Source organism: Chiloscyllium punctatum, chromosome 3 (assembly GCF_047496795.1).
Source record: "Chiloscyllium punctatum isolate Juve2018m chromosome 3, sChiPun1.3, whole genome shotgun sequence".
NCBI lineage: Eukaryota > Metazoa > Chordata > Chondrichthyes > Orectolobiformes > Hemiscylliidae > Chiloscyllium > Chiloscyllium punctatum.
The window spans coordinates 29,608,723-29,634,523 of record NC_092741.1 but is presented as its reverse complement, the minus strand read 5'-3'; the positions used below and the strand labels follow the sequence as shown (position 1 = coordinate 29,634,523).

The 25,801-nt window shown below is 40.6% G+C and overlaps 1 protein-coding gene across 2 annotated transcripts in view; it reads left to right on the top strand.

The window, feature by feature from the left end:
* Nucleotides 1-25,801, top strand: part of kif6 (kinesin family member 6) — a 567,232-nt gene that overhangs the window by 94,420 nt on the left and 447,011 nt on the right. For both annotated transcript variants that reach the window (XM_072551042.1, XM_072551033.1), the window contains one exon: nt 459-568. In XM_072551042.1, the coding sequence (XP_072407143.1) occupies nt 459-568 (110 nt within the window). The remainder of the gene's footprint in view (nt 1-458; nt 569-25,801) is intronic.

Genomic DNA, 25,801 nt, shown 5'->3' with positions numbered 1-25,801 from the left:
TTCGGGCAAAAACCCTTCATCAGGAATTAAGCTTTATTCCTGATGAAGGGCTTTTGCCCGAAACGTCGATTTCAAAGCTACTTGGATGCTGCCTGAACTGCTGTGCTCTTCCAGCACCACTAATCCAGAATCTGGTTTCCAGCATCTGCAGTCATTGTTTTTACCTTGTCAATGCTGTACTACTTAGTGTCCAAATTGGCTTAATTGCATAAGACAACAGCACCTTGCATTACCTGAGGATGTCGAATGATAAAGCCTTTGTTCTTTTTCCCTTGCATGATCTTTTGAGTGACAGGGATTTTACCCAACTTGAGATGCTTAATAAAATTATTGGTGCAGTAAATTATTGAACTGAAAGTCAAAATGTGAAAATGTGCTAAATACACAATAAACGATACACCTAACCATCAGCTTGACTTTTTTGGTTTTTGTTATGTGTTTCATTTCCTCTGGGACAGGACAACAATAAAGTCTACACAACTCACATTTCCTACTTAGAAATCTACAATGAATGTGGTTATGATCTTCTTGATCCACATCATGATGCCTCCAAACTTGAAGACTTGCCGTGAGTTTTATTAATTTCAGCTGCCGTTTTCCTTGATCTTTTCCCTTTTTTCTCTCTCATAAGTAGTTCATTTGAGGAAAAGCATTATTAAGTTGCCAAAATAAAAGTTGAATAGGTTATTTACCATATTTACTGTCCCCAACATCAGTTGCATGTTTGTGACTGTAAAATCCTATTGACTCATTGTTTCTGTACAGTTCTGATTATGGCTTTGTACGTTTTGTGGTCATGTGGTTTTGTTTGAAGTTAGCTTTTGTTTATTTCTCTCAATTCTTTAAAGTTATACATAATTTCTTGGCTCTCGTAGAAGAAGAGTAGCCACCAAGTAAGTCATTGTAAGAGATTAAGAGAATGTGGAAGAATCTGGGCAGTGATAATCACTTCAAATAATTTTATCTTCCTGCAAAGTAATGGCAATGCTGAAGGGTTTGATGTTTCATTGAAGACAAAATCAAACTCCCATATTTTGGTTGCTGATTTTTATAACCTGCGAGATACATGCACTAAAAATAACATCAAGTTTGCGCCAGTCAAAAAACAACCACCTAACTATTCTAGTCCCATTTACTAGCTCTTGGCCCATAACCTTTTGTGCCTTGCCATTGCAAGTGTGCATTTATAGCTTGTCTTGGGTAGGCTATTTAGGATTGAGCTGAGGACACCTTTCTTTATGGGATGGTCAATTTATGAAAATCTCATCCACTAGGCTGTGGAGGCTGGGTCACTCAGTACATTCAAGAAAGATATTAATAATTTTTTTGATGTTAAAGGTGCCATGTATAATGTGGACAAAGAAAGCGGGAATATGGCATTGTGGTAGACATCAGCCACGATCATACTGAGTGGTGAAGCAGGCTCGAAGGGCTGAATGACATGCTCCTCCTAATTTCATGTTTATATTTCTAAGTCTTAATCAACCCATTATTGGCTTTCCCAGCATTTCGCCGATTAAATCTTATATCTCACACTGTCACCTCGGAACAGCCCAAGGCCATATCCCTGGCTTCCTCTAATTTATCTAATTACTAGCTCTAGAGACCATTTTCTATTTTTCAGGGTCAGCCTTCATAAGTATTCTCTACTTCCCTGCTGTCTTCTCAATTTGTTGATAGTCTTCATGTTGTCTGATATCCAGTAATGAATAAGCCTTCATGCACTCCACATTAATATGAATATGAACAAAGATGTCCTGTTTAGTTTTCTACAAAAACTCTACAACTTAACCCCAATGTCATAAATTTGTAGGAGAATTTACTTAAGTGTAATCTCTGTGCCACATTTGACTTTAAATTGAGCAATCACCAAGACTATCATTTTCTGATTTGTACTATTTACTAACCCCATCTTGACCTTACTCTCACATTTTTCCTGAATGTGTTATCCCTATTTTATTGTGTCATAGAGTCATACACATCTGCAGCATGGACAAAAGCCCTTTGGACCATCATGTCCACGCGAGTCAGAAGCAATCATCTCACTGTTCTAAATCCATTTTCCAGTATTTGGCTCATAGACTAGTATGCCTTGGCATTGCCGGTGTAGGAGGTAAAAACAATGACTGCAGATGCTGGAAACCAGATTCTGGATGAGTGGTGCTGGAAGAGCACAGCAGTTCAGGCAGCATCCAAGGAGCTTCGAAATCGACGTTTCGGGCAAAAGCCCTTCATCAGGCTTTCCTGTGTAGGTAGGATTGCCAGTGTAGGTAGATGCTTCTTATATGAGGATTTCTGCTTCTATCGGCAGTGACTTCCAGATTCCCACCATCCTCTGGATGAAATCTTTTTCCTCTCATTTCCTCTCAATGTCTGCCCTTTAAACCTGCGTGCCTGATCACTAATTCTCACATAACTGCTATTCCTGTGTTCCATGTCTTTCTTTCAAAATTCTCATCCCAGTTACAAATCTCTGTCTTTTTCGTTGCCTGACACCATAATTTCTTCGAGTTCAATGTACTGGTTATGTATTTCTTGCTTTTCTGATTGTACATATTCATCCCTGTGCTGCTCTATTCTGCCTTCAGTGAAATTGCTTTCAGTTATTTTGCTTCTACACATGGAATTCTCTCCTGAAGCAACTCTGCCTGCCTTAACTCTGTTGCCACTTTCAAATGCCTTTGGTCAACATCTAATAACTGCATAGATTTATAAAACCAGGAAGAACTTTGGATACTGGTCTTGGTCCGCAAAAAAGACCCTGAGCTTCCGGTTGCCTGTCACTTCAATGACCCACTTCGTTTCCTGGCAAACATTTCCGTCTCAGCCTGCAGTGCTCCAGCGAAGCTCAGTGCAAGCTGGAAGAACAGGACCTCATTTTCCACTTGGGAATCCTACAGCCTTCTGGGTTCAATATTGAGTTTGCCAATTTTAGGGCTTGAGGTGCCTCCTCCCATGTCTTTACCCCAAATAACAGGCCGTGTTATCACATGGTCTGCTATTACACACAACTCATTATTAGCCACTAATTGTTCCCATTAGTAGCAATTCATCCTCCTGGGCTGAGTGTTATCCACTCCTTTGTCTGTCTAACTGTTCTTCTCTCTCTTTGGGCTCTGTCTTTACCTATCATTTACTTCTTACCCTTTCTCCTGACCCTATCTTCTGCATAAAAAAATGTTTTCCTGGCTGCCATCAGCCCTGAGGAAGGGTCACAGCACCCGAAATGTTATTCTTTCACAGATGCTGCCAGATCTGCTGAGCTTTTCCAGTAACTTCTGTTTTCGTTGCTCAGTTTTATGTGTTTATTTAGTGCCTTTGGATACTTTGGGTATTTGTGAATTTAAAAGCAATATAAAAATAACCAGTAGTTGTACTTAATTAGTAAGACTATTCAATTGAATTTTAGTTGTACCATTCATTTGATAAACACTTTGTTGCATTGATCTATAATTTGCCGCTTCAAGCACATGTCAGAGACAGCATATTGACATATCAGTGATATGTAATCTGGAAAGCTTGCATTTGAAAGTCTCACTGTGCCTAATTTTACTTGAACATTACCTGGAGGAAATCCATCTGAAATAGTGTATTCTCTGCGAACTTTATGCAGGGTCTATTTGAGTGGCAATATCATCAGTTGGCTTTTTTATCATTCACACATGAGAGGTAGGCGTCGCTGGCTGGCCAACATTTATTGCCTGTCCCGAGCTGCTCTCGAGAAAGTGGTGAACTGCCTTCTTGAATTGCTATACTTCACATGTTGGATTGGACTATCTTAGAATTCAGTTTCGGTCAGTTTGTTTATCTGAATCATAAACTATATTTGCAAATTTTTCAAATTTCTGAATTCACCTATTTAATATATTTTTTAATATGAGTTAATGCCATGACATTCACACATGAACAGAATTTCTGAAATTAACATTCTGGAAAAATGGAAGAAGCACTTCTTTTTGTTTGATTACAAAGCTCTGGACCACAGCTTATTCAGAGTTGTTCTTTCTCCACCACTGTAAAACCCACATGTTGGGAAACCTCTATATGAGAAACCAAATTTCTGTTGCACTTGTTATATAGTTGTGGAGGTAGATTGGGAGCTCTAAAGAAATTTTGGTCCAATGAATCGGGATTGTGATTCATGCATTTCGAACACCTTTCAAATGAACAAAAAGTGTGCAAACATTGATTTTCCTTTTTAGCTCAAGACCCAAGGCTTGTATTTACTCTCACATTTGTACCTCTCTCCCATTTTGATAACATTAAATGTGATTTGATATGTTTGATGTAGTTGTGTGACATTTTAGTCCATGTGGCAGAGAGTTAAATTCAGGGGTATGTCAACTAGAATCTGTAAATATGTAAATATTTTGGCAACATTTTAGACCCTATTGGATAGTAGAGTTAGTATTGTTAAAATACGCACATAACAAAATCAGTCTTTGTAAATTTACATTGTTTGCTATCATCAGGAAGTAATGTTTATATTTCTAAGTCTTAATCAACCCATTGAAGGCTGTTTGCAAGTACTTAATATACCATGTAATAATCTTTGTTAAAGTTGAATGTATATATTTTAACATCCATTAATCTATGTTACTTTAGCATGATCAAGTCTACAGTAGGAAGTAATTGGCCTATTCCTGCTGACAGTAATTATTCTGTGTAATTCTGTGTAAATTTAGTTTGTGCATTTCAATGTGTTGCTGATTGTATAATGATTAAAAGCAAAAAATAGTCTTTAAATTAAAAAAAAAGGCATAATCAGGATGGCTAGTATTGGAAGTAGAAATGTCTTGCTGGTTCATTGGGGGTGCTTTTCTGAAATTGAAATTTCTGCAAAGAGCTTTTAAGGTGGAAACATGTTCTTGGGGCCAAAGTAAACTAAGCATGTAACAATGCTGAACCTGCCTTGGAACCAGTATGTCTAGAATGATAAACGGTTCCATTCCTCTGTGTCAACATTTCACACTTTGTAAAATACTAAATGCACTAAAATATTAAAAGAGAACAATATAAATGTTCAGAACGAAACTTGTTAAACGTACAAGTTTCTTATAGTAGACATTTTACTCAGATGAATAGGATGCTTAAATGGTTCATGACCTTCTGACTCTTCGTAACAGTCATAATTTAGGTTCATTTACCTTTGAGCTAAGGTTTAATTTAAGTTAATTAAATTAAGGTTTGGTAAATGATCAAAGAAATCTAACATTTAACTGTTTAAAAAAAAGCAAAATGGATATTTGCAACTTTGTAGGAAATCAAATTGCTGCTTGTAGCAAATGCACCAAGACAAAAATTCAGTCATTATCAAGAACTAAGAATTTAGTCATGTGACAGTCAATCATTGCATTCTACCTGTTTCTTTTGACGTGATGTGGAGGTACTGGCATTGGACTGGAGTCAACAAGGCCAAAAGTCAGACGACGTCAGGTTACAGTCCAGCAGATTTATTTGAAATCACAAGCTTTCGAAGAGCCAGTGCTCTTGTGATTTCAAATAAACCTGTTGGGCTATAACCTGGTGTCTTTTGTCATAAGTAGATCTCTAATTTCTGTTTTATAAAGAATGTGGAGCTGACTGTTTTTTGGTTTAAGTTGCCCATTTCTGAGGTATTTGGCAAAGGAAGCTGTAATGTCGAGTCATGCGAGGTATAGTCCTTTCTGCATTAAACATATGCTATTAGCTGGGCCTTCCTTGGAATCTGGTGTGGGGGCAGTTACTGAAAGTAAGTGGCACTATTTAACTGCATGGGAATGTCTCAGGAGTGATGTTAAAATCCACTTCCCAAATTAGTTTCCTGGCTTTTTACCTGGCATCTGGCAAAGAAGGTGGCTGTTGACACGTCTCAGCAAACCCTTGCAAATTTCCTGATCTGTAAAAGCCAGTGGCAGCAAGCTCCTTACACAACGAGTAGAGTTGTTGGAAAACATGATGGATTAGAGGGTCTGGAGGCCATATGCTGTCTATAACTCTGGGCTTGGCCAAGAATGGTTTTGTGGCTAGGTGACAGTCAGGTCAGGCATGCAAAGATGCTGAACCCAGAAGCATTTTCTCATTTAGCTAGATTCTAATTGAATGCTGCATGACAGTGTACTTTCCAACTGAATAATGGTAGGATTAGGAAATGTGACCAGCCACCAAAACAAAAATATAATGCAGTGAAATAAAGACATGAAAGTAATGAAATATACCCCATGAGGGGATCCTGGGCTCCTGGCTACCAGAGTTTGAGAACCATAGCTATATTGTGGTGTCTCACTTGACCTAGAAACTAGTGGTGATGAGAGCGTTAAGGGACTGTCTGCTTGTTGCATCATTGCCCTGACATCTGCGCTTTCCATTCCTCATGAGCAGCTTCACCTTTCCATTTATCCTTGTTAGAGGAGACACCTAGTTCCTTCATTTCCCTGTGCAAATTCATAGAAAGTAGGCCCTTCAGGTCTGTTCCACCATTTAATATGGTCATGACTGATCTGCTATCTCATTACCATATCCTTGCTTTCACTCCATATCCCTTCATGCCTTTAATATTGAAAAAAAAATTCTCTTTCTTAAATACACTCAGAGAAATGGCTCCACAGTTTTCTGTGATGATGAATTCCACAGGTTGACCACCCTCTGGTGATGAAATGGTTCCTCATCTCAGTCCTAAATGGATACCATACTTGAAATGGGAACCCCTGGTTTTCGACTCCACAATGATGGGAAATATCTGCTCTGCAGCTAATCTGTCCAGCCCTGTTGGAGTTTCATACGGTTCAATCAGACCCCTTCTCATCTTTCTAAACCTCTACAGGTCCAGTTGAATTAATCTCTACTTGGCTGACCTGGTATCAGCCCCTAGTGAACTTTTGTACTTCCTATTTGGCAAGCATATCCTCCTAAATAGGGAGACCAAAACTGCAGACAATATTCCACCTGTGGTCTTACCAAGGCTCTTGTAACCTTGATAACATATTCCTGTTGGTGAACTCAAATTCTTTTTCAATGAACGCCATTGCACAACTAGCACCCGCTTGTGTACTTTCATTGATTGATGAACAAAGATATCCAGATCCCTTTGTATTACCATTTAAATGATATTGTATCTTTCACACCAAAGAGTATAACTTCACATTTATCCACATTATACTGCATCTGTCTAGATCACTCTGAAGCTTCCATGCATGTCCCTCACAATTCTCATGATTTGAAGATGCCGGTGTTGGACTGGGATGTACAAAGTTAAAAATCACAAAACACCAGGTTATAGTCCAACAGGTTTAATTGGAAGCACATTGAGTGCTTCCAATTAAACCTGTTTGTCTATAACCTGGTGTTGTGCGATTTTTAACCCACAATTCTCGGTCACACATAGTTGGGGAGTCAGCAAATTCAGAAATGTTGTGCTTGGATCCTGTTATATAAGTACTTGGGGTGCTGCCCCTTTAAGAAAGCTAGACAGGTGTCCTGGAGAGGAGGAGCTTGGGTTCAGTCCAGAGCAGGCTACAGATGTGTGAACATTGTTAATGAAAGTATTTTTGATCAAATTTATCATTTGTCTACCAGGTAAATAATTCCTGGTTCCAAATGAAGCACTAACTTAACAGCTAACTATGAGAATGGGATCTGGCCCATGAACTGTGTGCAAATGCTTTTTTTGTTTGTTTGGAGGAGACGTTGCACAGACTTCAGAAATGACTAAGGATGTAATGTTGAGGGAAATGGTCATAAGGGGACTTGGGCGGCAGTCAAAGCCAGGAATGAAGTACTCACTTTAGTGTTACTGACTGACCACAGACCTCTAACTTCAATTTATGGCTATGTTCTGGGAATACCATCAATGGTGGCAGCAGAGGTGGGCACTGGCTCAGTCAGCCTACTCATATGAGATCAAATACTGACAGGTGGAGAAGCATGGCAGATGCCCTGTCAAGGTTGCCACGGCTGGGGAATAAAGCTGCTCCCGATTGGTACCTGAAAATTATGTACTTTTTCCAGGATGACAAGGTGTTGGTGACAACTGCAGAACGCTACTTGGAACAACCTGGTTTTTAGCCGAGTGATGGACTTAGCCCTGAGGGGGAGGAACAGTCACGAAAGCCATCCAGAATTACACCCTTACCTGTCTAGAAGGTGGGAGTTGTCTGTATCAGATGAGTGTTTGCACATTCTCCCTGTATCTATGTGGGTTTCTCCGGGTGCTCCAATTTCCTTCCATTGTCCAAAGATGCACAGGTTAGGTGGATTGGCCATGCTAAATTGCCCATTGTGTCCAGGATGTGTAGGCTAGATGGACTAGCCATGGTAAATGTGGGGATACAGGGATAGGGTAGGGGTGTGTGTCTGGGTGGAATGCTGTTCAGAGGGTTGGTGTTGACTTGATGGCTGAATGGCTTACTTCCGCATTGTAGGGATTATATGAAATACACAAGCAGGTTGAGGCAAAAAGCAATAGGTGCATAATCATATCTTTGGCAGCTTGCAGGTCAGAAGTAAAGATGAGGGTGAAGTGGATTTAAGAAATGACATAAGGCAGGAACATAATGTTATTCTGTGTTCTTGTGATATGGACATATCTGCTCTTCTCAAGTCTGGTCTGCTCTCTTTACCTTATTCTGTAAGAGAGATGAAACAATATCATATTTCAATGATGTGACTTCCAGGGATGAATTGTTGGTGGAAATAGAGCAGCAATAGCTGCATCTGGGACTGAGTCGAGGATACAGAGACAGGGTTTTAATGTTGAAGGTGGTACATAAACCTCCAAGCACAGCAAAAGTAGGATATCATCAATGTTTGAGTCTGATAATTCTCTGAGAAGGATAATGGGTTCGTTATAAACTACACTAGAAAGACGTTAAGCATTTAATTAATATGTGATGTGTCACTGCCTGTTCAGCCAGCCTTTAATACCTATTTGTATTGAGAAGGTGCTGGTTAGCTGCTTAATTAAACTGCTGCACTACCTGGGAATAAGTATTCCTGTAGAGCTGTTAGGAGAGATCCAGGATTTTGGCCCAGCTAGTGAAGGGATGCCAATACATTTCCAAGCCAGTCCAGTGTGTAGCTCAGAGTGGAATTTGCTTTCGGGCACCACCGCTTGCATTTGCTGCCCTTGAACTTCTAGGTGGGTGAGATTGTGGATTTGGAAGACACTGTTGAAAGATCCTTGAGGAGTTGGTGCAGTACAATTTGTAGGTCGTACATATTGCTACACTGTGCGTCAGTGATGAAGGGAGTGAATGTTGAAGGTGGTGGATGGGGTGCCAATGGTATTGCACTTCTTGACTGTTTTTGGAATCGAATGAGTTCAGGCAAGTTTGGAGTATTCCATCACATTTCTGAAAGTGCCTTGCGATGATGGACAGGCTTTGGAGGATTAAGTGAGTTAGTCACCACACAATCCCTCGTCCCTGACTTGCTTTTATAGCCACGTTATTTATACGACAAATTCAGTTAAGTTTCTGGTTAGTAGTAACCATCCCCCCATCCTTTCCAACATTCCGCAGAGACCATTTCTTCCATGACTCCCTCATTAGGTCCACTGCCCCCACCAACCCACCCTCCACTCCTGGCACCTTCTCTTGCTGCCACAAGAGGTGTAAATTTTGCACCTACACCATCCCCGTCACCTCTGTCCAAGACCCCAAATGATCCTCTCACATCCAGCAGAGATTTTCCTGCACATCCAAACACCTCATCTACTGCTCTCGATGTGGTCTCCTCTACATTGGGGAGACAGGATGCCAACTCGTGGAATGTTTCAGGGAACATCTCTGGGACACCTGCACCAAACAATCCCAGCACCCTGTGGCTGACCACTTCAACTCCTCCTCCCACTCCGCCAAGGACATGCAAGTCCTAGGCCTCCTCCCCTGCCAAATCCAAGCCACCCGAGCCTGGAGGAAGAACACCTCATCTTCCATCTTGGGACCCTCTAACTAGAAGAGGGCACTGTTGGTATGATCAGCAAGTTTGCACATGACACAAAGATTGGTGGAGTAGCAGAAAGCATAAGGGACTGTCAGAGAATACAGGAGGATATAGATAGACTGGAGAGTTGGGCGGAAAAGTGGCAGATGGCTTTCAATCCTGACAAATGTGAGGTGATGCATTTAGGCAAGTCTAATTCTAGAGCGAATTTTACAATGAATGGGAGAGCCTTGGGAAAAGTTGATGGGCAGAGAGATCTGGGAGTGCAGGTCCATTGTACCCTGAAGGTTGCCGCACAGGTGGATAAAGTGGTCAAGAAGGTATATAGTACGCTTGCCTTCATGGGACAGGGTATTGAGTATAACAGCTGGCAAGTCGTGTTAAAATTGTACAATACATTGGTTTGGCCGCATTTAGAATATTGTGTACAGTTCTGGTCGCCACATTACCAAAAGGATGTGGATGCTTTGGAGAGGGTGCAGAGAAGGTTTATGAGGATGTTGCCTGTATGGAAGGTGCTAGCTATGAAGAGACGTTGAGTAGGTTAGGTTTATTTTCACTCGAAAAAGTGAGATTGAGGGGGGACCTGGCAAAATCATGAAGGGTATAGACAAGGTGGATAGAGACAAGCTTTTTTCCCAGGGTGAAGGATTCAATAACCAGAGGTCATGCTTTCAAGTTGTGAGGTGGAAAGTTTGAGGGGGTTACACGTGGCAAGTACTTCACTCAGAGGGTTGTGGGCGTTTGGAACGCTTTGCCAGCAGAGGTGATAGAGGCAGGCAGGGTAGATTCATTTAAGGTCCGTCTGGACAGATGCATGAGTAGGTGGGGAGCAGAGGGATACAGATGCTTAGGAATTGACTGACAGGTTCAGACAGTACATTTGGATTCGCTCAGGCTTGAAGGGCCGAAGGGCCTGTTCCTGGACTGTAAATTTTCTTTGTTTTTGTTCTTTGTACACGGCATCAACATCAGTTTCACCAGTTTCCTCATCTCCCCTCCCCCCACGCCATTCCAGATCCACACCTCCAACTTGGCACCACCCTCTTGAACTGTCCTACTTGTCCATCTTCCTTCCTACCTATCTGCTCCAACCTGCCCCCCCCCCCCGACCTATCACCATCAACCCCCACCAGCATCTACCTACTGCCTTTCTGACTACCTTCCCCCAGCCCCACCCTCATCTCTCCTCCGCCACCCAGCTCCTTGGATGCTGCCTAATCTACTGTGTTTTTCCAGCACCACACTTTTCTACTCTGATCTCCAGCATCTGCAGTCCTCACTTTCTCTTAGTTGCTGTAAGGTCTCCAGATTTTGGAAGTGGAGGATTCAACAATATTGATACCATTGAATGTCAAGGAGAGACTGTTACAGGTGGTCATTGCCTGGCAGATTTGTATTACAAATTTTACTTGCTACTTATTAGTCTAAGTCTCAATATATTTATTATTCATTCATGGGATGTGAGTGTCACTGGCTGGGCCAGCATTTATTGCCGATTTCTAATTGCTGCTTGAATTGACCAGCTTGGGCCATTTCAGAAGGCAGTTAAAAGTCAACCACACATTGCTTGGTCTGGAATCACATGTAGACCAGACCAGTTTAGGATGAAATATTTCCTCCCTAAAGAACATTAATGAACCAGTTGGGATTTTAGAGCAATCAGCAATGGTTATATGATTGCCATTGGGCTAGCTTTTATTCCAGATTTTCTTGATTCATCATCTGCCATATGGGATTCGAGCCCATATTGCCACTTAGCGCTATGCCAACGCCTCACCCAGATTGTCTCAATCTTCTGTATATGGACATGGACTACTTCAGTATCTGAGATGTCACGAATGCTGAACATTGGGCAGTCATCAGCAAAGAATCTCATTTCTGACCTTCTGATGAAGGGAGTGCTATTAATAAAGATGGTTGGGCCAACAGCACTAGCCTGAGGAGTTTCTGCAGTGATGCCCTGGGTCTGAAAGTATTGACCTTCACAACTTCAGCTGTCTTTATGCTTGTTGTGATTCTAGCCTGTGGATTCCCCTGCCTCCACTGATTCCCACAGGTTTTTTGCTAGGGCTCGTTAAAGCCATACTTGGTGAAATGTCCTGATGTTAAGGGAAATCACTCTCGCCTCATTTCTGGACTTGAGCTGTGTTGTCCATGTTCATGGGATTGCTACAGGTCAGATAGAGATCATTTGGCCCATCGATCTGCACTAACCCTCCAAAGAGCATCCCACCCTCTCCCCATAACTTCACATTTACCATAGTTACCCTACTTGGCACTGCATGCTACAGGGCAATTTAGTTTAGCCAACCTGCACATCTTTGGACTGAGAGGAAATCAGAGCACTTGGAGGAAACCCACGCAGACACAGGGAGAAATTGCAAACTCCACCCAGTCTCCCAAGACTGGAATAGAACCTGGGTCCTGTGAGGCAGCAGTGCTAATCTTGCTGCCTTAACTTCTGTACTACTGTGCTGGCTTCAACTGTACCACTGTTCCATTTGGACCAAGTTTGTAACGAGAAAGTCTATTCATGAGTCTAAACTGAGCATCAGTCAGCACGCTATTGCAAAGCAAGTCCTATCTTCCAACCTCTTCCATTATTTTGCTGATAATTTGAGAGTAGACTAATGGCCCAGTAATTGGCTGGGTTTTTTGTGGACATGATGAACCTGCATTGCAACAGTGAGTCCGCTTCAGAAGTGCTCTGTAGGCTATGAAGTATTTTGAAGATGCATAAATCATTATCTAAACGTAAGTTAGTTTTGAAATTGCAATATTTGGAGTAGAGTATTTTTGATTAGGTTTACCTTCAGTAATAGCAGAGCTCATGTACCATATTTCTAATTCTAAATTCCTGTAGTGTTCATTTCATATATAGTTTTGTTCTTAGCATTTGTTGTAATTTTATTTTTCACAGTCCTTGTGTAGTCATATTTAGAAGATTAAAATGTAATGAAAAAGAATAATTATGTATGAACGTAATTTCAGACTTATACATTCATTTCCAGTAACCAAATACATCATTAATTTTACATATTGATGAGAAATGATTATAACTGGTGCCAATCTTAGACTGAATTTTAGTCATAGTAAACTCGCTCCAGTTCTCCAGCCTCCTGGGTGGTATAAAACAGAAAACTTGAGCAAATGTTGAATCTGTGTGGTACTCTGCAACTGAAGTGCATTAGGAACAGATGCAGCGGAATCGTCATTTATTTTTGTCAATGCTAAATGAAACGAGTAGCCATAAATTAGAAAGAAGGATTTGAACATGCCTTTATTTTCCTGCCATCACGTTTTGATGGATATCATTTGATTGCTGTTGAGATTCTGCAGGTTTGCTCAGTTGCTTGGCCTCCCAAAGTTAATAGATTAGTTATTCAAAACTCTGTACTCGCAACACACCTTAGACCAAGGCATAATTGAAAGGCGTATAAACATTGGGAGATATTGATTGTAAGAATTGGTTTCAGCAGATGTTGTGAATTCCCATTCCATATTCTATTAATTGCAACTAGGGTTTGAATCTGTTTATCAAAAGCATCTTATTAACACAAAAAAAACGTTTACAAGTGTGTTTCTAGGATGAGAGATTCTAATTATGTGGGTAGATTAGCAAACCTAGGCTGCAATCCTGAGACGTTGATGAGGTGTGGGATCAAGATATTCAAAATCATGAAAGGTTTAGACAGTATAGATAGAGACTCTGTTTTTTGGTGTAATGATTGAGAACCAAAGAAACTGACTAATCTAAGGTGATTAGCAAGACAATCAAAAGGAACTGAGCAAAGTCTTTTTATGCAGCAAGTGGTTATGGTTGTGAGTTCATTGCTTGAAAGGGTTATAGATGCTGGTTCACTATTGTATTTTAAAAGAAAATTGGCTAAGGACCTTGTGTGGAAGAATTTATAAGGCTTTGAGGAAAGGATTGGAGAAGTAGATTTGGATGAACTTAAATGTTCATCACCTGTTCAGTAACCATTCCGTATGAAGTTGAGTAGTGTTACTTTCTAATATTGTGAACAATAAGGAAGTCAGCAAATCCATAGCTAATGTAATCATAAGCTGATTTTTAAATTGTTTCCGCTTTTGGAAATTTTAGGTAATGGGATGGAAAATCTTATTTTTTCAAATTCTACCACTTGTTATTATCATCCTAACCAGGCCAGATTAGACAAATGACAGTTCTGCTTTGGAAACCTGTCTGCACTCCTTTCATGTCCCCTTTTAAAGCAGTGAAACATCAGATCTTCAGAGTATAGTGTAATAATAGTAAATGCAGACAGTGGAGTAATATGACTGACTATTAATCCAGAATCCCAAGTTAATGTTCTGGGGAGATGCGTTCAAGTTTCATCACTGCAAATAGTGGAATTGTAATTCAGTAAATGTCTGGAATAAAACACTGGCCCAATGCTGACCAAGTAACAAAAAAAAAAGAAAAAACTGCAGATGCTGGAAATTAGAAACAAAAACAGAAATGGTGAGGAGACAGGAGGTAAATGGACAGGTGTTCTGTGGTTGCAAGGGAAGATGCTGTGATGCTGTGGGGACGTGTTGGGAGTAAACAAGGAGGAGCCCAGGAAGTCTTGGAGGGAATGGTCCCTTTGGAAGGCTGACAAGGGAGGGAAGGGGAATATGTGTCTGGTGGTGATATATTGCTGGAGGAGATGGAAATGGTGGATTGTGATCGTATGGATGCAGATGGGATGTAGGTGAGGACAAGGGGGACACTATTGCTGTTGTGGGAGTGAATAGAAGGGCTGAGGGCTGAAGTGCAGAAAATGGGTCAGATCCAGCTGAGGGCCCTGTCAGCGTGAACTGGCAATCAGAAGCAGCAGGAATGGAACCATATAAATTCCAGAGGACACAGTACAGCAGCGCTTCACAGGAGCCTTCAATGCACTGAAGATGTCACCTAGACAGGGGATGAAACGTCTGCAAGTCAACTTCCCAGCTCAGCCAACGTACCCACAACCACGGCAACCGGCGCCTGAGCTACAAATCTTTACGCACGCCTGTCAACTGCTGGGGCATCCCTGGTTAAGAATGAAAGTGGACTTTTCGGAAGCCTCTCCTTGTTGAAGTTGGCATCAACAGAACAAATGAAACAGAGATGGAGAGCGTATGATGATTTTGACCCAGTGATAATGAAGGATTGATGATGTATTTTGATTTATGGGTTGGAAGGGAGTTTGCTGCTGATGTTTTTTGAGGCTCTTTTGGAAGCTGTGTTTGTTTTAGGAAAAATGTTTACCAGAAATGCAATGATCATCATGTAGATGATTGGAAACTCCTTATTTTGCTTTTGGCAACCTTATTATGTTAAGTGCACAGGCAAGTTGAAAAAAATATACAAACAAATAGATTAAAAACACCCATTTTACTGTTATGAAATTATTGGTTTCAGTCCAGCTTTAAAGGAGATACAATTGTGATTTTGGTTCTTGAAATTTAGTGAGGCACATTTAGCTTGGGGACAGTTCTCAAAGGCTTTAGCACTGACAACAGTAAAAGGAATTCCCTTCCATACTACTGTAAAACAGCAGACGAGCACACTTTCCCTATTATTTCTTAACTGGTGTTCATTTTTCCACATGTGACACAAGACTTAACTGATGTGAACCACTAAGTGCAGTTGCAATCAAGTGCAATTCTGAACTTACTAAAACTAATGCTGAGTGTTCTTGAGATAACTTAATGTAGGGTCATCACGACATATCAATCTACGTATCAGAATACAAATCCAACCTCTAATTAGGATGGATTGTAACTCTGTGGGAGACCAGGTAGGGGGAGGCTTGAGTTGATTTTAGTGGCAGGGCTTAATTTATTTACTGACAAGGTTGCTGACTAGTTGCAGTGTCATAGATTCGTGAAGAGCACAGGAAGAAATCATTCAGCCCATCATGTCTTTGGCACCACTTTGAGTGAGCAATTCTTCTTAGATCACTTTTGCTTCTTGCTCATTACTTTCAATTTGTTCTTAGATTAGATTAGATTACTCACAGTGTGGAAACAGGCCCTTCGGCCCAACAAGTCCACACCGCCCCGTCAAAGCACAACCCACCCATACCACTACATTTACCCTTTACCTAACACTACGGGCAATTTAGCATGGCCAATTCACCTGACCTGCACATCTTTTAGGACTGTGGGAGGAAACCGGAGCACCCAGAGGAAACCCACGCAGACACGGGGAGAATGTGCAAACTCCACACAGTTAGTCGCCTGAGGCGGGAACAGTTTCTCTTTCACAAATGGGAACAGTTTCTCCCTATTGACTCTATTTAAACCTATCATGATTGTGAATACCTCTATTAAGACTATAAGAGCAGAATTAGGCCATTCAGCCCATCAAGTCTGCTCTGCCATTCAGTCACAGCTGATATATTTCTCAATGCTATTCTTCCTTCTACCATAACCCTTGATCTCTTTACTAATTTAGAACCTATCTATCTTTGTCTTAAATGCACTCAATGACTTAGCTTCCACAGCCCTCTTGTGGCAATGAGTTTCACAGAATGACCGCCCTTTAGCTAAAGAAATTCTCATCTCAAATGGTCATCCCTTCAACCTGACTGTGTGCCCCTAGTCTTACCAGTGGAATTATCCACATCCACTCTTTCCAGGCATCTCAGTATCCTGCAAGTTTCAGTCAGACTCCCCCTCATCTTTCTAAACTCTATTGAGTACTGACCTTCAACCACTCCTTAAGTTACCTCCTGACTTTCTCTTTTCCAAAAGAAACATTCCTGTCTTCAATTTATCTTCATAACTTAAATTCCTCCTTCCAGGAATCATTCTTGTGCATCTTTTCTAAACTTTTACCACTGATGTTTGTAGGTTTTTGGCAGTTGTCATTAAGCCTCAAACAACAGGCCAGCAGGCCTTTGATCAAACAAATAGTGGAAACTTATTGGGACCTTGCAGATGTAGGAAATCAAACTGATATCCAAGGCAACTAATGCCATTGAGCGTGCACTTGCAGTCTCTTGTCTCGTGACTCCATTCAGTGTCACAACCCACAGTCTGAGAAACTCTATCTTAATAAGTAATGTCATCCCTCCCGATTTTCTTTCTTTCCCAACTTTCTTGAACACTTTGCATCCAGAAATATTTTACACTAAGACCAGTTCTCCTTTTGAGTTCTGTGTCTTGTCATAGCTGCAACAGCATTTTTATATGGAAATCTGTGTCTACAAATCACCAGTTTTCTTTATCATTGACATAAGTATTGACATAAATAGTCAGTAATCATCATTTAGGCTTTAATACCATATCATTTTCTCTGACCTCACCTATTAACTTAGTATTGTCTATTCTGGTGCAATCAATGTTTCCCAGAACTCTGTACATGTTGGTCCCCTCTGATGTTATCCCTTGATTCCTACTCCTCTGCCAGGTTAGTTTAAACCTTCTTCAAAAGCACTGGTAAACACTTTACGTAGATCAAAGTCATGCGCCCAGATATGATACATGGCAACAAGATTTCTTGTGGGCATTGGAATTGGGAATTTTTTTTTGATGAAGCAAATGAAGCAATGAAGCAAATGTCCAAAATTTCCTGGTTGGGGCTCAGAGGTGCATTCCTACTCCAATTGATCTGTTAAAGGAAAGTTTTTGATTAATCAATTCTCCCTGCCAAATTTTACTAAGATATTTACTTGTAAAAGAAAGTAGGCCCTGGTTAAGAAACAGTTAAAATGTCAGATGCCTATAAGGGTGTTGGGACTCTGTTTGCATGAGCTGTTCATTCATTGTTGTCGCATGTATTGAAATAGTGTATAAAATGTTTCATGTGCTATACAGGCAGATCTTATGATACAAAGTAACTTCTGGGTAGCAGAACAGAGAAGGTTCAGAGAGTGAGAGATCAGAATTAATATTTGAGAAGTCCATTCAGATGTCTGATTAACAGCTGGAAAGAAGCTGTTCTTCAATCTATTCATATGTGTATTCAAACTTTTATATCTTTTGCCTGTTGGAGGATGTTGGAGAAGAGTACAATTAGGATGGGAAGGGTCTTTGATTATGTTGGTTGCTTTCCTCAGGCAGCAGGAAGTAGAGATGGAGTCAATGGATGGAAGGCTGGTCTGCATAATGGATTGGGTTGTATTCACGACTATAGTTTTTTGCAGTTCTGGGAAGACCAGTTGCTGTGATGCATTCAGATAGGATGCTTTCTATGGTGCATCTATAAAAATTGGTAAGACTCCTTTTGGATATGCCGAATTTCCTTAACTTCCAGGGGAAGTAGAGGCATTGTTGTGCTTTCTTGACTATCGCATCGATGTGAGTGGACCAGGGCAGATTGTTGGTGATCATCTGTGGTGGTTGCCTCAGCACTCATGAAAGATGGTGGCAGGTAGGAATTTAGGAAAAAGTGAGGACTGCAGATGCTGGAGATCAGAGTCGAGAGTGTGGTGCTGGAAAATCACAGCAGGTCAGGCAGCATACGAGGAGCAGGACACTCGACGTTTCTGGCATAAGCTCTTCATCAGGAGCCCTAACATTCCTGATGAAGGGCTTATGCCTGAAATGTCAATTCTCCTGCTCCTGGGAATTTAGTCTGAATGGGGCATAAGTATTCTCACAGCTATTTTAATTATTTGCCCATTGCATACCTTCTGGGATTTTATGGGGTGGGGCATAGCTCATAGCCATCTTTGTGTTGGACAAACTAAAAAGCTAGTGCAATGTACTTTTTGATGAAGACTCAGTTACATCAATCCCGCTGCATTTAGATGTGACTAGCCCCAAAATAAAAGGAAAATTGCTGCAACAGGCTATTCCTACCCAAAACCACCACTTCTAACAAGGAAGCTGAAAATTGACTGCAGCATTTAATTTGGTTATGGTTGCATTTTCCCTTTTAATCATTTCAAGTATACTTTAATAAAAATGAAAGACATTCATGTTGAACTTTATTTTCTGTTCACAAACATGTTATCAGAGGCAAGTGATTTCTTGCATCTCAGCATTTATATTTTTAAAAGCAGTTGGAGTTTACACCAAGAATATTTTGGAACAATGAAAAGTTGCCAGTGGGATTTTGCGTGATGTAATAATTTTGAGTCAGAATGCAAACCATATGTTAAATGGAATTGTCTATTTTCAGAATGCTTCATTTATGGTAACTATAAGACTGAATAAAACATTGTGCCACAAATGAAGCTAACCAATGGAAAAGACAATGTAAGTTGCGTAAGTGCAAAGAAAATTCCAGGAAAGACATCACTTAGGTTTTTCAGGCATCCTCTTGTTTTTGTTTTTTGGATATAAACCCCCTGAGTGCAGTGGAATCTACAGATTGCATCATAGCTGAATAGCTTCTAGTTTAGTTCAGAGCTGGCAAATTATTTCTAGCTTCTAGAAACAAGAGTTATGCCATTTGTGTCAAGTCAGAGAGGTGATGGCCTGGTCATATTATTTAGATTAGATTAGATTACTTATAGTGTGAAAACAGGCCCTTCGGCCCAACAAGTCAACACTGACCCTCCAAAGAGCAACCCACCCAGACCCATTCTCCTACATTTATCCCTTCACCTAACACTATGGGCAATTTAGCATGACCAATTCTCCTAACCTGCACATTTTTGGACTGTGGGAGGAAACCGGAGCACTGGTCTTCATCAGGAGCCCTAACATTCCTGGTGAAGGGCTTATGCCCGAAATGTCAATTCTCCTGCAGCACAGAAACAGACCCTTTGGTCCAACTCATCCATGCTGAGCTGGTACCCCAAACTGAACTAGTCCCAATTGCCTGCATTTGGCTCATATCCCTCTAAACTCTTCCTATTCATGTACCTGTCCAAATGTCTTTTAAATGTTGTAATTTCCATCCTCAACCACATCCTCTGGCAGCTCATTCCATACAGGTACCACCCTCTGTGTGAAAAAGTAACCCTTCGGGTTCCTTTTAAATCTTTCCCCTCTCACCTTAAAACTATGTCCTCTAGTTTTGAACTCATCTGCTCTTCAATAAAGACCTTCAATGTTCACCTTTTCACCTTATCAATGCCATTCATGATTTTATAAATCTCTGTAAGTCTCCCCTCAGCCTCTGCCGCCCCAGAGAAAAAAATTCCAAATCTCTCCTTAAAACTCAAGCCCTCCAGTCCCAATATTCTTGAAAGAATAATTTGCAATAGAATGAATAGGCAAGTATGGGTTAATAATTGATAGCCAGCATGATTTCTTAAGGGATAACCCTGTCTAACTGACCAACTCGGGGAAGAGCTTCGGTTGATGAGGGTAATGCTGCTATGTGCTGAACATGGACTTTCAAAAGGCATGTCGGTGCTGTATAATAGATGTGAGAAACGTTGTGCCTAATGAAATGAAGGTGTCAGTAGTAACATGGATAGGACCACTGGTTGAATGATAGGAAACAGTCATAGATATTTTTTGGCCTGAAAATAAGTTTGAAGTGGTTTCTCCAGGGGTCAGTATTGGGATCCTTGCTTTCCCAAGATCGAGATAGTGACAGAATTTCAAAGTTTATGGATGATACAAAACTTGGAAGCCTTGTAAACTTTGAGGAGGTTGGTGTCGAACCTCAAAAAGGCATTGACAGGTTTGTGGTTTAGCGGATAGGTAGTAGATGAAGTTCAAAGTGCAGAAGGATGAGATAATGCACTTTGGTAAAAAGAACATGGAAAGGCAGTATAAAATAAAGAGTGCTACTGTGAAGAATGTGCAGGAGCTGAGAAACGTGTGAGCATGTGTCCATGAATCATTCAGGGTAACGGGACAGGTGTAGATTGATTAATAAGGCGTATAGCCCAAGGCTTTATTAATAGTGAAGATGTGGAGGTTCCGTTGTTGGACTGAGGTGGACAAAATTAAAAATCACATAACACAGGTTATAATCCAACAGATTTATTTGGAAGTACAAACTTTCAGAGCGCTGCTGCTTTATCAGGTTGCTAGTGGGGCAGGATCATAAAACACAGAATTTATCATAAAAGATCGAAGTGTCATACAACTGATGTGATGTATTGAACAAACCGAGATTGCTGTTAAGTCTTTTCGTCATTTAGAATGGGTTGTGGGATTTGTTTCATTAATATATAATTCCCAGAACTTCTTTCAAGTCACATTCCAGAGGTAAGTCAAGGATTTATAAAAACAGGTGACATCTCAGCTCAGACAATGCATTAAAGGTATGAGATTAGAGTCACACCTTTGAGCTGAGATGTCACCTTCTTTTAATAAAACCTTAAATTATCTCCGCAATGTGACTTGAAAGAAGTCCTGGGATTTACATATTAATGAATCAAAACCCGCAACCCATTCCAAGTGACTGAAAGACTTAACAGTAATCCATGTTTGTTCAATACATCGCATCAGTTGTATGACACTTTGAACTTTTAAGATAAGTTCAGTGTCCTATGATCCTGCCCCACTAGCCACCTGATGAAGGAGCAGCACTCTGAAACGTAGTGCTTCCAAATAAACCTGTTGAACTATAACCTGGTGTTTTGAGATTTTTAGCTTTATTAATAGCGGCATAGAGTGCAAAAGCAAGGATGTCTTGGTTAAGGATGCATGTGAACTCACTGGAGAGAATGCAGTGGAGGTTTGCAAAAATGATTCCAGGGATGAGAAACTTCAGTTACAAAACTGAATTGGAGAAATTGGGAGACTTTTCATACAACAAGTGGTTGAGTCTCTGGTTGAGTCTGCTTGGAAGTGTGTCGGATGCAGGTTCAGTTGAGGCATTTATGAAAATGTTGGATGACCATTTAAAGAGGGTAATGGTAAAGGGTGGGAAATGACACTACAATGTGGTGTTCATTTAGAAAACCAGTGTAGTGATGATGGGCTGAATGGACTGCTTCTGTACTGTTATAATCCTCTGATCCTGTGAACTACTTGGCCTTTAGCCAGTTGACTACATGCAAGCAAGAACTGCAACCTATAATAATATTTAATTTTTGTCTGTCTGGATTCTTTTGATCCATCAAATGTTGTTCAGTGAAACTTTGAACCTCATAGAGTCATAGAGATGTACAGCAGAGAAACTGACCCTTTGGTCCAACTCGTCCAGAATCTATCCTGTCTATACCTGACATATGTTTCCTTCTTTTTCTTAACCAAACCCTCAATTTCTTTTGTCATTCAGCATTCCCTATACCTACCAGCCTTTCCTTTCACCCTAACAGGAATATACTTTCCCTGGATTCTCGTTCTCATTCCTGCTGAAGGCTTCCCATTTTCCAGTTGTCCCTTTACCTGCGAATCTTATCGGATCGAATGGATCGGTTGGAGAGACAGTTAGAAGCAATGAGGAATTTGCAACAACAACAGTATGTGATGGATGGCAGTTATAGAAAGGGGAGAAGTCTCAGATAATGTTGCATAGATGGGTTAATTCCAGGAAAGGTAAGAGAGGTAGGCACCTTGTGCAGGTGTTTTCTGTGGCTATCCCCATTTCAAACAGGCATGCTGTTTTCGAAAATGTGGGGGTGATGGATTCTCAGGGAAACGTAGCACGAACAGCCAAGTTTCTGGCATTGAGACTGGTTCTAATGCAATGAGGGGTACGTCGGGTTCCAAGAGATCAATTGTGTTAGGGGATTCTCTAGTTTGAGGTTCAGATAGATGTTTCTGTGGCCAGCAGTGAAATATCAGAATGGTGTGTTGTGGGATAACAGTTGGTGAAATGGATATTGAAAGATTTCACTGCAATACTAAGTTACCTTATGTATTAAACATAATAATTTCTTCCATCTCGTATTCCATTTTTCTTACACCCACTCCTCCTCCACCTTAGTGAGGTACCATTCCGTCTTACATTCTTCTCTTCACCCCACTTCCATGGGAGCCATTTCAACGACTTTCCATGAATGTATACCAAGACATGAGTGAAGTGAGGGGCAGGGCCTGAAGTTTTAACTGTCCATGTGCTCTTTGACACACTGTTTGGTGGTGAGTGGTCGGACGGACGAATGGAAGAAGAGGGGTGGATGGCATTGGAAAGAGATGATAGGAGAGGTATGAAAGTAATGGGATCATTATAATGCGATATGAATGGCATGGAATATAGATTATGGTGTAATTATTTATTGCATGGTTTCTGGGTCTCTGCTAGTTTACGATGTTGCTAATATTTAAAAAGAACATACTAAAACGTTTTTTAAAAATTAACTAGCTTCAATTCCAGTTTAATTATTGAACCTTTTAAAACTTGTTCTCGACATGTGCAGGGCTCAGCTGCAAACCATTTATGGTCCACTTTGACACACCCTGCCTTAACGTGACCTAGAAGCATCAGGCCTCTAGTCTGCTGTTGAATCATTTCCACCCTTTTAGCATTGCTTCGTTTGTATTCTGGTCCCTTCAAGCCTCAAGCCAGTAGAAAGCAATTTTCTTTTAGTGCTAAGCATACTTACTTTATTTCTCCCAATTATAGTTGGCAGACCCAATATAAAATCCTTTTAGCACTGAAAGCTTTATGCTGGCAGTAGGCCCTGAAAATCCAGAAACACTTTATAGATTGATGGGAAAAAAAGGCAAAAATAGCTTCGGCAGATCGACAATTCGAGTGTGGGTGAGTGGAGTGATTCTCTTCTGTCTGTCTGTAGACAGCTTGGGGTTGGTTTCTCTGGCTTTAAACTGACCATAGGATACATCTTGAACAGCTGCCTCATCATAGGAGCCTGCTATTGATGCTGTCAGCCCTGACTGCCACTCCCATTCCTGCAGTGCACCCTCTCCTTTTGTATACAGGTACATGCTAAGAAGCACCTTTTTTCTCTGTTCCCATATTTCCAACCTACATTTTCTGATTGGTTCGCATTTCATGTGCATATTACAGCAACAAATTGGAACTAAGCACCAGGACATGTTCCAAGTAGAAAGTAGCAAATAAGAATGAAATACGCTAGTCAAGAAGATACAAATTTTAAAAAGCCACACATCAGAAATGGAGCGTTCGAGAGAGCTACCAAATAAAGACAAAAATGAACCAATCAAATCCTTCTAAAATTCTCCGAGCCATCATTCCAACTCTTGCTGAGCTACTTGCAACAGAAAATAAGGATTGCAACATTTGTTTTAATAAATGTGTCTATTTACACACAATAATCAATATTATGTATAAAGTAGACCAGAATACTTTCAGTTTGTGACCATTATTGTCAGAATCCTAGGTTTTGAGTGAGGATTTTTGCCACAGCACTCAGTCAGTTGAAGAGACTTTTGCAGAATTTGCATTGTCGAAAAATCATTCAGAATACTTTCAGCATGCTTCATTACAATTATCAGAATCTAAACTTTGCACTGAAATATAAAACTGGAGACTAAAGCTCTTTTTTAATTTTGTTTTTTTCCTCATTGTCTTCAAAGTATCCATGGAACCCCTATACTGTGGAAACCATTCGGCCCATCGAGTCTACACTGAACCTCCAAAAAGCATCCCCCCCAGATCCACTCCTCCCTACCCTATCCCTGTAACCCTGCATATGCCATGACTAATCCACCTAACCTACACATCCCTGTGCACTATCGGCAATTTAACATGGCCAGTACACTGAACCTGCACATCTTTGGACTGTGGGAGGAAACCAGAGCACGCAGAGGAAACCCACGTAAATGTATGAACATCTGAAACATTAAAGTGAGATTTGATTACAAAACTGTTATCAAAAATTTATTTTTGTTTCAGAAAGAAAGGTGTGCATATGTGATAGAAAGGTATATATCGAGAGAAAATGAGAGACACGTCAGTGTTAAGTCTGTAGAAGAGAGATCACATCCCAGGAAACTTTATATAGAGGGAAGGAGAGTCAAAGGGAAAAGAAAGTATAGAACAATGATGTAGACAGCAGCCTGTTTTAAATTACCAATGCTCTGCTTCTTTCACCCCACCTCACATTGAAGATGGTTTGCATGGAACAGTCAACCATGCAGTGAAATTAGAGATTAGAATAAATGCTGGTGAGAGAAACCTTTAATGAATATCTAAGCAGCTTATATTGTATAGTATCCAGCTGGAAACGTTCTTAGGGAGTGGTGGAATACCAGCACTTTAAAGCATGTTAACTGTTTAAGATTAACGTTACATGGTATTTTTTTCACTCCTGTTACTATGAATCAGCATGTGCTCTGAGTTACGGTGCCTAGCCCTTCATCTGTTCCAAATCAGAATGTTAAAATTATATTTCTTTGAAAAAAGAATAATTTCTTGCTCATTTTAAATACTTGCTCTTGGGAATGTGACTGTCGTAATAAATTTCCATTTATGTAAGATTTAAATTGGACACATTCGAGTGAAAGAATTGGACAAGGGTATGATGAGAATTCCATGTGTGAATATTCAGCTCCTTCAGCAGAGTAATACAGTTCATAGTGAGAAATTTAATTCCCTAGACAGGCATGAATAAGTGAGATGGATAGAACCGTAAGTGTATGGCACGTGTCACTGATATATTTGTTGCAGCAAACTCCAATCCATTCACCAGGTCTGCACTCAAAGGCAAGAGCCAAGGAGTCCCAAGTAGCTGTCAATCTACAAAAACGCCTTTTAGCAACATAAGACAATGGAGCAGAAACAGACCCTTCAACTCATTAGATCTGCTCCATCATTCAAAGAGGTCATGTCTGATCTAACGATTCTCAAGTCCACTTTCCTGCTTTTTCCTCATAATCTTTGATTCCCTCACTGATTAAAAAAACTGTCTGTCTCAGCTCTGAGTATACTTAATGATCCAGTCTTTATAGCCCTCTGCTGTAAAGAATTCCACAGGATCATTACCTGCTGAGAGAGGAAGTTCCACTTGATCTCTGGCTTAGATGGCAGTGCCTTATTTTGAGATTATGTCCACTGGCCCTGGATTCTTCCGAGAGGGGAAACAGCATTTTCACA